General features: G+C 40.0%; 1 protein-coding gene across 4 annotated transcripts in view; it reads left to right on the forward strand.

The window, feature by feature from the left end:
• The window catches only part of ALKBH8 (alkB homolog 8, tRNA methyltransferase), an 80738-nt gene that overhangs the window by 23341 nt on the left and 45096 nt on the right, over nt 1-12301 (forward strand). For all 4 annotated transcript variants that reach the window (XM_036862615.1, XM_036862618.1, XM_036862616.1 and 1 more), the window contains exon 7: nt 410-480. In XM_036862615.1, the coding sequence (XP_036718510.1) occupies nt 410-480 (71 nt within the window). The remainder of the gene's footprint in view (nt 1-409; nt 481-12301) is intronic.

The following is a 12301-nucleotide window of genomic DNA, read 5'->3' on the forward strand; positions in this document are numbered from 1 at the left end:
GCCATCTCTTAATTATTGATAAGACTAGTCTTCACACCTGCCTGTTGTTTTTGTCCTACAAGTACTTGGGAATCCAGTATTCAGAGGTCAAAATGACTTTGTTAGTTATCTTTCACAATTCCTCTTGGGCTGGGATTGGGTAAATGTCCTAGTTAAGGAGTGACTCTCAAATCTTGATTTTACAGTCAGGTCACTATAGTGCTTTAACATGAAGTTATACTTTTAGTTTAGACTTAGTTTAATTTTATTCACATTCACCTTAAATGTTTCCTTTTAACTAAAATTACAGTACATTCCTGTTTATCAAATGATGTTTTCACTGTAATACTGTGAGGCTATATTTAGAGTTGTCTTAAATCTACTAAAAGGAAAAATGAAGTGACCTGTGTTATCCTATCTGCCATTTCAGGAATTCCTGCTCATGTTGACACGCATTCTGCGTTTGAGGATGAGATCGTTTCTCTCAGTTTGGGGGCAGAGGTAAATATTCAAACATTTTTATTAGCTATCAGCAAATGCCTTACCTTATACAATGCCCTTTTCGTAGGATTTCTCACGTTTCTTAATCCAATTGAATTAAGATTTAAAAATGAAATGTAAAGGCACCATTAGCAGTTTCATTTCTTACAGAGTGTGAAATTATCACAGTCTCTTCTTTTAGGTGTCCAAAGTTTTATCTATCAGTTCATCAGATGCCAGGAAAAGTCCTTTAAGTTAATTTTTACACATTTTACTTTTAGAAGTTAAATAAAATCCAGACTTCCATTTTGCAATAATTTACTGTAGCAGCATTGCCATCTAGTGGCTAAAGATAGTAGCTGCAGGCTATAGATAAAAGAAAAGTAAAATGTGTCTGGAATTGTGATAAACTTTTTCACGTATAGTATATGATTCAGTACCTTCAACAACTTTGAGCAGTAGAGGGTAATGTCCTTATCTTTACAAATGAAGAATAAGAGGTTCATGTTTATTCATTGACTTGGGTTTTTTTAAATTAATTAATTAATTTATTTATTTTTGGCTGTGTTGGGTCTTCATTTCTGCGCGAGGACCTTCTCTAGTTGCGGCGAGCGGGGGCCACTCTTCATCGTGGTGCGCGGGCCTCTCACTGTCACGGCCTCTCTTGTTGCGGAGCACAAGCTCCAGATGCGCAGGCTCAGTAGTTGTGACTCACGGGCCTAGTTGCTCCGCGGCATGTGGGATCTTCCCAGACCAGGGCTCCAACCCGTGTCCCCTGCATTGGCAGGCAGATTCCCAACCACTGCGCCACCAGGGAAGCCCCACTGACTTGTTTTTAATAGTTGTACTTTATTTGAACTGCTAAAGAAACTATCAAAAGTGTGATTTAAAGCAGTCCTTGCAAACTGCAGATAGAATTTTAGATAGAAATCAACTTAAAAGCTTTTGAACAGCAAAGGAAACCATAAACAAGATGAAAAGACAACCTCAGAATGGGAGGAAATATTTGCAAATGAAGCAACAGACAAAGGCTTAATCTCCAAAATATACAAACAGCTCATGCAGCTCAATATCAAAAAAACAAACAACCCAATTAAAAAATGGGCAGAAGACCTAAATAGACATTTCACCAAAGAAGACATACAGATGGCCTAGAGGCACTTGAAAAGATGCTCAACATCTGTAATTATTAGAGAAATGCAAGTCAAAACTACAATGAGGTATCACCTCACATTGGTCAGAATGGCCATCATCAAAAAATCTACAAGCAATAAATGCTGGAGAGGGTGTGGAGAAAAGGGAACCCTTTTGCACTGTTGCTGGGAATGTAAACTGATACAGCCACTGTGGAGACCAGTATGGAGGTTCCTTAAAAAACTAAAAATAGAACTATCATATGATCCAGCAATCCCACTACTGGGCATATACCCTGAGAAAACCATAATTGAAAAGGACACATGTACCCCAATGTTCATTGCAGCACTGTTTACAGTAGCTAGGACATAGAAACAACCAAAATGTCCAATGACATTTCAAGATGTGGTACATATGTACAATGGAATATTATTCAGCCATAAAAAGGAATGAAATTGGGTAATTTGCAGAGATGTGGATGGACCTAGAGTCTGTCATACAGAGTGAAGTAAGCCAGAAAGAGGAAAACAAATATCGTATATTAACGCATATATGTAGAATCTAGAAAAATGGTGCAGATGAACCTATTTGCAGGGCAGGAATAGAGATGTAGACATAGAGAACGGACATGTGTTCATGCGGGGGGAGGGGAACATGGGAAGAATTGGCAGATAAGGTTTGACATAAATACACTACCATGTGTAAAATAGATAGCTAGTGGGAACCTGCTGTATAGTTCAAGGAGCTCAGCTTGGTATTCTGTGACGACCTAGATGGGTGGGATGGGGGTGGTGGGAGGGAGGTCCAAGAGGGAGGAGAGGACTTCCCTGATGGCTCAGTGGTTGACAGTCTGCCTGCCAATGCAGGGGACATGGGTTCGAGCCCTGGTCCGGGAAGATCCCACATGCTATGGAGCAGCTGGGCCTGTGCGCCACAACTACTGAGCCTGTGTGCTACAACTCCTGAATCCTGCACACCTAGAGCCCATGCTCCGCAACAAGAGAAACCACTGCAATGAGAAGCCCGTGTACCGCAACGAGGAGTAGCCCTCGTTCGCCACAACTAGAGAAAGGCCGTGCACAGCAACGAAGACCCAATGCAGCCAAAAATAAAATAAATAAATAAATTTATTTAAAAAAAAGAGGGAGGAGATATACATATAGCTGATTCACTGCATTGTACAACAGAAACTAACACAACATTGTAAAGCAATTATACTCCAATTAAAAAAAAAGAGAAATCAGAATTTCAAATCTACAAGAATCTTTAAAATATGAGGTTGTTTCAAAATCTGATCTTGTTCCTGGATGCAAGTACTGTTTACTAGTATTTTTTTGCATTTGCTTAGTTCCCATCACTAGCTATAGTGCTTTGGCTTTTTAACTTTTGCTGAGCTTGTGATTATGTCGATACTGTGACTACAGAGCTAGTGTATTTGATAAGACAGAACCATCTTATCAACTACATGTGTGGATTCTTATTAAGTGCTTTCAAAAATAATGAGGACAGGAAGGGAAAAGAGCTCTTCTCTGTCTGGTTTATTTTAATTTTACCTCTTATCCTGGCTTGTAGCTTTAGGGGACCAGTAAAGAACATCTTTGTTTTTTCCTCCTGTGTAACCAATTGAGAAATGAAATGAAAGATAAATGAATATCAGATTGTCAACTTAACTACTGAGAAAACATGGAAGATCATGGCTTTGGATCTGTAGCCAAGTGGACTTATTAATAATTCACCTATGAATTAGACATACTGTCCTTTACACTAGTACAACTGGAGACTTTTCCTATAGAGGCAGAGGCTGCCCCTATAACAGAGGACATGAGGAAGCATAAATTAGATTCTGCAAACCAGCGGGATTTGAGAAGGAGAGAGGAAAGGGCTCACCCAAGCAGGTTTGGCTCCAGGCAAACCAATCAGCTGAGATATGCCTTCTCTCCTGGGGAGTTGGAAGTGAAGGAATGGAGAAAAGCGAGGTTTGTTCTTCTTATTACTTTCACTCCTATAGAGATTCTCTCCATTCCTAGGGAAATATAAAAAATGGGGCCTAAGTGTTCCTCCAACACCCTAAAAGTTCATTATATAGTTGTTTTTTTCTGATGTGGACCATTTTTAAAGTCTTTATTGAATTTGTTACAATATTGCTTCTGTTTTATGTTTTCGTTTTTTGGCCACGAGGCATGTGGGATCTTAGCTCCCCAGGACCAGGGATCGAACCCACACCTCCTGCACTGGAAGGTGAAGTCTTAACCACTGGACCACCAGGGAAGTCCCAGTATATAGTTTTTATTTTTTTAATAGATCTTTATTGGGGTATAATTGCTTCACAATACTGTGTTAGTTTCTGTTGTACAACAAAGTGAGTCAACCATATGCATACATATATCCCCATATCCCTTCCCTCTTGAGCCTCCCTCCCACCCTCCCTATCTCACATCTCTGGGTCATTGCAAAGCACCTACCTGATCTCCCTGTGCTATGCTACTGCTTCCCACTAGCTATTTACATTTGGTAGTGTATACATGTCGATGCTACTCTCACTTCGCCCCAGCTTCCCCCTCCCCTCCCCCATGTCCTCAAGTCCATTCTCTATGTCTACGTATTTATTCCTGCCTTGCCACTAGGTTCATCAGTACCATTTTTTTTCCCTTTAGATTCCACATATATGTGTTATCATACGGTATTTGTTTTTCTCTTTCTGACTTGCTTCACTCTGTATGACAGACTCTAGGTCCATCCACCTCACTACAAATAACTCAATTTCATTTCTTTTTATGGCTGAGTAATATTCCATTGTATATATGTGCCACATGTTCTTTATCCATTCATCTGTCAATGGACATTTAGGTTGGTTACATGTCCTGGCTATTGTAAATAGTGCTGCAATGAACATTGTGGTGCATGTCTCTTTTTGACTTATGGTTTTCTCAGGGTATATGCCCAGTATTGGGATTGCTGGGTCATAGGATAGTTCTATTTTTAGTTTTTTAAGGAACCTCCATACTGTTCTCCATAGTGGTTGTATCAGTTTGCATTCCCACCAACAGTGGAGGAGGCTTCACTTTTCACCACACCCTTTCCACCATTTATTGTTTCTAGATTTTTTTTAATTAATTAATTAATTTATTTATGGCTGTGTTGTGTCTTCGTTTCTGTGCAAGGGCTTTCTCTAGTTGTGGCAAGAGGGGGCCACTCTTCATCGCGATGCTCAGGCCTCTCACTATCGCAGCCTCTGTTGTTGCGGAGCACAGGCTTCAGACGTGCAGGCTTAGTAATTGTGGCTCATGGGCCCAGTTGCTCCGCGGCATGTGGGATCTTCCCAGACCAGGGCCCGAACCCATGTCCCCTGCATTGGCAGGCAGATTCTCAACCACTGCGCCACCAGGGAAGCCCATGTTTCTAGATTTTTTGATAATGGCCATTGTGACTGGTCTGAGGTGATACCTCATTGTAGTCTTGATTTGCATTTCTCTAATAATTTGTGATGTTGAGCATCTTTTCATGTGCCTCTTGGCCATCTGTATGTCTTCTTTGGTGAGATGTCTATTTAGGTCTTTCACCCATTTTTTAATTGAATTGTTTGTTTTTTTGATATTGAGCTCCATGTACTGTTTGTATATTTTGGAGATTAATCCTTTGTCCATTGGTTCATTTGCAAATATTTCCTCCCATTCTGAGGGTTGTCTTTTCATCTTGTTTATGGTTTCCTTTGCTGTGCAAAAGCTTTTAAGTTTCATTAGGTCCCATTTGTTTATTCTTGTTTTTATTTACATTTCTCTAGGACGTGGGTCAAAAAAGATCTTGCTGTGATTTATGTCATAGAGTGTTCTACCTATATTTTCGTCTAAGAGTTTTATAGTGTCTGGTCTTACATTTAGGTCTTTAATCCATTTTGAGTTTATTTTTGTGTATGGTGTTGGGGAGTGTTCTAATTTCATTCTTTTACATGTAGCTGTCCAGTTTTCCCAGCACCACTTATTGAAGAGGCTGTCTTTTCTCCATTGTATATCCTTGCCTCCTTTGTCATGAATTAGGTGACCATATGTGTGTGGGTTTATCTCTGGGCTGTCTATCCTTTACCATTGATCTATATTTCTGTTTTTGTGCCAGCACCATACTGTCTTGATTACTGTGGCTTTGTAGTATAATTTGAAATTGGGAGCTTGATTCCTCCAACTCCGTTTTTCTTTGTCAAGATTGCTTTGGCTATTTGGGGTCTTTTGTATTTCTATATGAATTGTAAAATTTTTTTGTTCTAATTCTGTGAAGAATGCCCTTGGTAGTTTGATAGGGATTGCATTGAATCTGTAGATTGCTTTGGGTAGTATTGTCATTTTCACAATATTGATTCTTCCATTCCAAGAACATGGTGTATTACTCCATCTGTTTATGTCATCTTTGATTCCTTTCATCAGTGTGTTATAGTTTTCTGAGTAAGTCTTTTGTCTCCTTAGGTAGGTTTATTCCTAGGTATTTTATTCTTTTTGTTGTGATGGTAAATGGGAGTGTTTCCTTAATTTCTCTTTTTGATTTTTTTGTTGTTAGTGTATAGGAACGCCAGAGATTTCTGTGCATTAATTTTGTATCCTGAAACCTTACCAATTTCATTGATTAGTTCTAGTAGTCTTCTGGTTGCATCTTTAGGACTCTCTATGTATAGTATCATATCATCTGCAAACAGTGACAGTTTTACTTCTTCTTTTCCAATTTGTATTCCTTTTATTTCTCTTGCTTCTCTGATTGCCGTGGCTAGGACTTCCAAAACTATGGTGAATAAGAGTGATGAGAGTGGACATCCTTGTCTTGTTGCTGATCTTAGTGGAAATGCTTTCAGTTTTTCACCATTGCTTATGCTGTTTGCTGTGGGTTGGTCATATATGGCCTTTATTATGTTGAGGTAGGTTCCCTCTATGCCCATTTTCTGGAGAGTTTTTATCATAAATGGGTGTTGAATTTTGTCAAAAGCTTTTCTGCATCTATTGAGATGATCATATGGTTTTTATTCCTTAATTTGTTAATATGGTGTATCACATTGATTGATTTGTGTATATTGAAGAATCCTTGCATCCATGGGATAAATCCTACTTGATCACGGTGTATGATCCTTTTAATATGTTGTTGGATTCTGTTTGCTAGTATTTTGTTCAGGATTTTTGCATCTATGTTCATCAGTGATATTGGTCTATAATTTTCTTTTTTTGTGATATCTTTTTCTGGTTTTCGTATCAGGGTGATGGTGGCTTCGTATAATGAATTTGGGAGTGTTCCTCCCTCTGCAATTTTTTGGAAGAGTTTGAGAAGGATGGGTGTTAGCTCTTCTCTAAATGTTAGATGGAATTCGCCTTTGGAGCCATCTGGTCTTGGACTTCTGTTTGTTGGAAAATTTTAAATTATGGTTTCAATATCATTACTTGTGATAGGTCTGTTTATATTTTCTAATTCTTCCTGGTTCAGTCTTGGAAAATTGTACCTTTCCAAGAATTTGTCCATTTCTTCATGGTTGTCCATTTTATTGGCATATAGTTGTTTGTAGTAGTCTCTTATAATCCTTTGTATTTCTATGGTGTCAAATGTGATTTATCCTTTTTCATTTCTAATTTTATTGATTTGCGTCCTCTCCCTTTTTTTCTTGATGAGTCTGGCCTTATCAATGTTGTTTATCTTCTCAAAGAACCAGCTTTTAGTTTTATTGATCTTTTCTATTGTTTTCTTCATTTCTATTTCATTTATTTCTGCTCTGATCTTTATGATTTCTTTCCTTCTACTGACTTTGGGTTTTCTTTGTTCTTCTTTCTCTAGTTGCTTTAGGTGTAGGGTTAGATTGTTTATTTGAGATTTTTCTTGTTTCTTGAGGTGAGATTGAATTGCTATAAACTTCCTTCTTAGAACTGATTTTGCTGTGTCCCACAGGTTTTGGGTCGTTGTGTTTTCATTGTCATTTGTTTCTATGTATTTTTTTATTTCTTCTTTGACTTCTTCAATGATCTCTTGGTTATTTAGTAGTGCACTGTTTAGCCTCCATGTATTTATGTTTTTTACAGTTTTTTTCCTGTAATTGATTTCTAATCTCATAACGTTGTGGTCAGAAAAGATGCTGCATATGATTTCAATTTTCTTAAATTTTCAGAGTCTTGATTTGTGTCCCAAGATGGGATCTATCCTGGAGAATGTTCTGTGTGCACTTGAGAAGAAAGTGTATTCTGCCACTTTTGGGTGGAATGTTCTATAAATATCAGTTAAATCTATCTGGTATATTGTGTCATTTAAAGCTTGTGTTTCCTTATTTATTTTATGTTTGGATGATCTGTCCATTGGTGTAAGTGGGGTGTTAAAGTCCCCCACTATTATTGTGTTACTATTTCCCCTTTCATGGTTGTTAGCATTTGCCTTATGTATTGAGGTGCTCCTATGTTGGGTGCATAAACAGTTACAATTGTTATATCTTCTTTTTTAGATTAATCTCTTGATCATTATGTAGTGTCCTTCCTTATCTCTTGTAACAGTCTTTATTTTATAGTCTATTTTATCTGATACGAGTATTGCTACTCCAGCTTTCTTTTGATTTCCATTTGCATGGAATATCTTTTTCCGTCCCTTCACTTTCAGTCTTTATGTGTCCCTAGGTCTGAAGTGGGTCTCTTGTAGACAGTGTATATGGGTCTTGTTTTTTGTATCCATTCAGCCAGTCTGTGTCTTTTGGGGGGGGGGCTTTAATCTATTTACATTCAAGGTTATTGATATGTATGTTTCTATTACCATTTTCTTAATTGTTTTGGGTTTGTTTTTGTGGGTCTTTTTCTTCTCGTGTTTCCTGCCTAGAGAAGTTTCTTTAGCATTTGTTGTAAAGCTGGTTTGGTGGTGCTGAATTCTCTTAGCTTTTGCTTTTCTGAAAAGCTTTTGACTTCTCCATTGAATCTGAATGAGATCCTTGCCAGTAGAGTAATCTTGGTTTTAGGTTTTTCTCTTTCATCACTTTAAGTATTTCCTGCCACTCCCTTCTGGCCTGCAGAGTTTATGCTGAAAAATCCGCTGATAACCTTATTGGGATTCCTTTGCATGTTATTTATTGTTTTTCCCTTGCTGCTTTTAATATTTTTTCTTTGAATTTAATTTTTGTTAGTTTGATTAATATGTGTCTTGGTGTGTTTCTCCTAGGGTTTATCCTGTATGGACTCTCTGTGCTTCCTGGACTTAGGTGACTATTTCCTTTCCCACGTTAAGGAAGTTTTCAACTATAATCTCTTCAAATATTTTCTCAGACGCTTTCTTTTTCTCTTCTTCTTCTGGGACCCTATAAGTTGAATGTTGGTGCATTTCGTGTTGTCCCAGTGGTCTCCGAGATTGTCTTCAATTCTTTTCATTCTTTTTTCTTTATTCTGCTCCTTGGCAGTTATTTCCACCATTTTGTCTTCCAGCTTACTTATTCGTTCTTCTACCTCAGTTATTCTGTTATTGATTCCGTCTAGGGTATTTTTCATTCCAGTTATTATGTTGTTCATCTTTGTTTTTTTGTTCTTTAATTCTTCTAGATCTTTGTTAAACATTTCTTGTATTTTCTCAATCCGTGTCTCCATTCTATTTCTGAGATTCTAGATCATGTTTACTATCATTACTCTGAATTCCTTTTCAGGTAGATTGCCTATTTCCTCTTCATTTATTTGGTCTTGTAGGTTTTTACCTTGCCCCTTCATCTGTGACATATTTTTTTGCTGTCTCATTGGGTTTTTTTTTTCTTTTTTTAATGAGTGTGATTGTGTTCCTGTCTTCCTGGTTGTTTGGCCTGTGGCTTCCAACACTGCAGTTTGTAGGCTGTTGGATAGAGGTGGGTCTTGGTGCTGAGGTGAGGACCTCCGGGGGACCTCACTCTGATGAATATTCCCTGGGGTCTGAGGTTCTCTGTTAGTTCAGTGGTTTGGACTCAGAGCTCCCACTACAGGAGCTTTGGCTCGACCCCGGCTCATGAACCAAGATCCCACAAGTTCTGCGGGATGGTAAAAAAACAGTAGAAAAAAGGTGGGAACGGCCTTGGCTGTGGAGGGTGGGGCCTAAGCAGGGGTGATGTTTGGGCAGTGAGTGGGCCTATGCTTAGGACCAACAGGGCTGGGAAAGGCTGTGGTGGGGTGAGGGGTGTGGCTTAGGCTCAACAGGGCAGAAGGGGCTCAGGAGTGCCTCCTGCCCCTGGTCTCAGAGGGTGGGGGACCCCCACCCGGGACCCCAACAGGCTTCCTGGGCTTGAGTGGGTGGGGCAAACGCCCTCTGCTCCTCTCCTGCTCCTCCGGTCCCGGAGGTCCCTTTCCACCTGCCTCTGCTGATTTCCCTGGCCTCCCTCGTATGCTCCCAGGGCCCATGAGGCCTGGAGGGGGCTTTGGAGGGCGGGGGACTGGCCTGGGAGGTCAGCAGGCTCCCTGTGCCCAAGTGGGAGGGACAAATGCCCTCTGCTCCTTTCCTGCTCCTCTGGTCCTGAGGGCTCCTCCTGCCTGCCTATCCTTCTCTCCCAGCCTCCCTCCTACTCCCCCAGGACCAACCCAGCCTGGAGGGGACCTCTGAGGGCATAGGACCTGGCCTGAGAACCGGGCAGACTTCCCCAGCCAATGCGGTAGGGGAAATGCTGGGCCCACTCCCCCCTGATCCGAGCCCCTGAGGGTCCCTCCAGGCGTGGGAACCCCTCTCCCCTCTCAGCCACCCCTCAGCGGTGCCGGTCCTGTCCAACCTCCACTTCTCCTGCCCGCCTCAGTCCCCCCACATCCTACCATCCTCCTTGGGTGTTGGGCTCCCCAACCAGAGTCCGGCAGGTGCCCCAGTTGTGGGGAGACGCGAACTCTGCATCTTCCCACACCACCATCTTGACTCTGCTCCCCTCTATAGTTTTTTTTTTTTAAACATCTTTATTGAAGTATAATTGCCTTACAATGGTGTGTTAGCTTCTGCTTTATAACAAAGTTAATCAGTTATACATATACAATATGTTCCCATATCTCTTCCCTCTTGCATCTCCCTCCCTCCCACCCTCCCCATCCCACCCCTCTAGGTGGTCACAAAGCACCGAGCTGATCTCCCTGTGCTATGCGGCTGCTTCCCACTAGCTATCTATTTTACATTTGGTAGTGTATATATGTCCATGACACTCTCTCACCCTGTCACATCTCACCCCACCCCCTCCCCATATCCTCAAGTCCATTCTCTAGTAGGTCTGTGTCTTTATTCCCGTCTTGCCACTAGGTTCTTCATGGCCTTTTTTTTTTTTTTTTTCCTTAGATTCCGTATATATGTGTTAGCATACTGTATTTGTTTTTCTCATTCTGACTTACTTCACTCTGTATGACAGACTCTAACTCCATCCACCTCATTACAAATACCTACATTTCATTTCTTTTTATGGTTGAGTAATATTCCATTGTATATATGTGCCACATCTTCTTTATCCATTCATCTGTCGATGGACATTTAGGTTGCTTCCATGTCCTGGCTATTGTAAATAGAGCTGCAATGAACATTTTGGTACATGACTCTTTTTGAACTATGGTTTTCTCAGGGTATATGCCCAGTAGTGGGATTGCTGGATCGTATGGTAGTTCTATTTGTAGTTTTTTAAGGAACCTCCATACTGTTCTCCATAGTGGCTGTATCAATTTACATTCCCACCAACAGTGCAAGAGTGTTCCCTTTCCTCCACACCCTCTCCAGCATTTATTGTTTCTAGATTTTTTGATGATGGCCATTCTGACCTGTGTGAGATGATATCTCATTGTAGTTTTGATTTGCATTTCTCTAATGATTAATGATGTTGAGCATTCTTTCATGTGTCTGTAGGCCATCTGTATATCTTCTTTGGAGAAATGTCTATTTAGGTCTTCTGCCCATTTTTGGATTGGGTTGTTCGTTTTTTTGTTATTGAGCTGCATGAGCTGCTTGTAAATCTTGGAGATTAATCCTTTGTCAGTTGCTTCATTTGCAAATATTTTCTCCCATTCTGATGGTTGTCTTTTGGTCTTGTTTATGGTTTCCTTTGCTGTGCAAAAGCTTTTAAGTTTCATTAGGTCCCATTTGTTTATTTGTGTTCTTATTTCCATTTCTCTGGGAGCTGGGTCAAAAAGAATCTTGCTGTGATGTATGTCATAGAGTGTTCTGCCTATGTTTTCCTCTAAGAGTTTGATAGTGTCTGGTCTTACACTTAGGTCTTTAATCCATTTGGAGTTTATTTTTGTGCATGGTGTCAGGGAGTGTTCTAATTTCATACTTTTACATGTATCTGTCCAATTTTCCCAGCACCACTTATTGAAGAGGCTGTCTTTTCTCCACTGTATATGCTTGCCTCCTTTATCAAAGATAAGGTGACCATATGTGCGTGGGTTTATCTCTGGGCTTTCTATCCTGTTCCATTGATCTATATTTCTGTTTTTGTGCCAGTACCAAACTGTCTTGATTACTGTAGCTTTGTAATATAGTCTGAAGTCAGGGAGCCTGATTCCCCCAGCTCCATTTTTCGTTCTCAAGATTGCTTTGGCTATTCGGGGTCTTTTGTGTTTCCATACAAATTGTGAAATTTTTTGTTCTAGTTCTGTGAAAAATGCCAGTAGTAGTTTGATAGGGATTGCATTGAATCTCTAGATTGCTTTGGGTAGTAGAGTCATTTTCACAATGTTGATTCTTCCAATCCAGGAACATGGTATATCTTTCCATCTATTTGTATCATCTTTAATTTCTTTCA

Source organism: Balaenoptera musculus, chromosome 8, assembly GCF_009873245.2.
Source record: "Balaenoptera musculus isolate JJ_BM4_2016_0621 chromosome 8, mBalMus1.pri.v3, whole genome shotgun sequence".
Classification (NCBI taxonomy): Eukaryota; Metazoa; Chordata; class Mammalia; order Artiodactyla; family Balaenopteridae; genus Balaenoptera; species Balaenoptera musculus.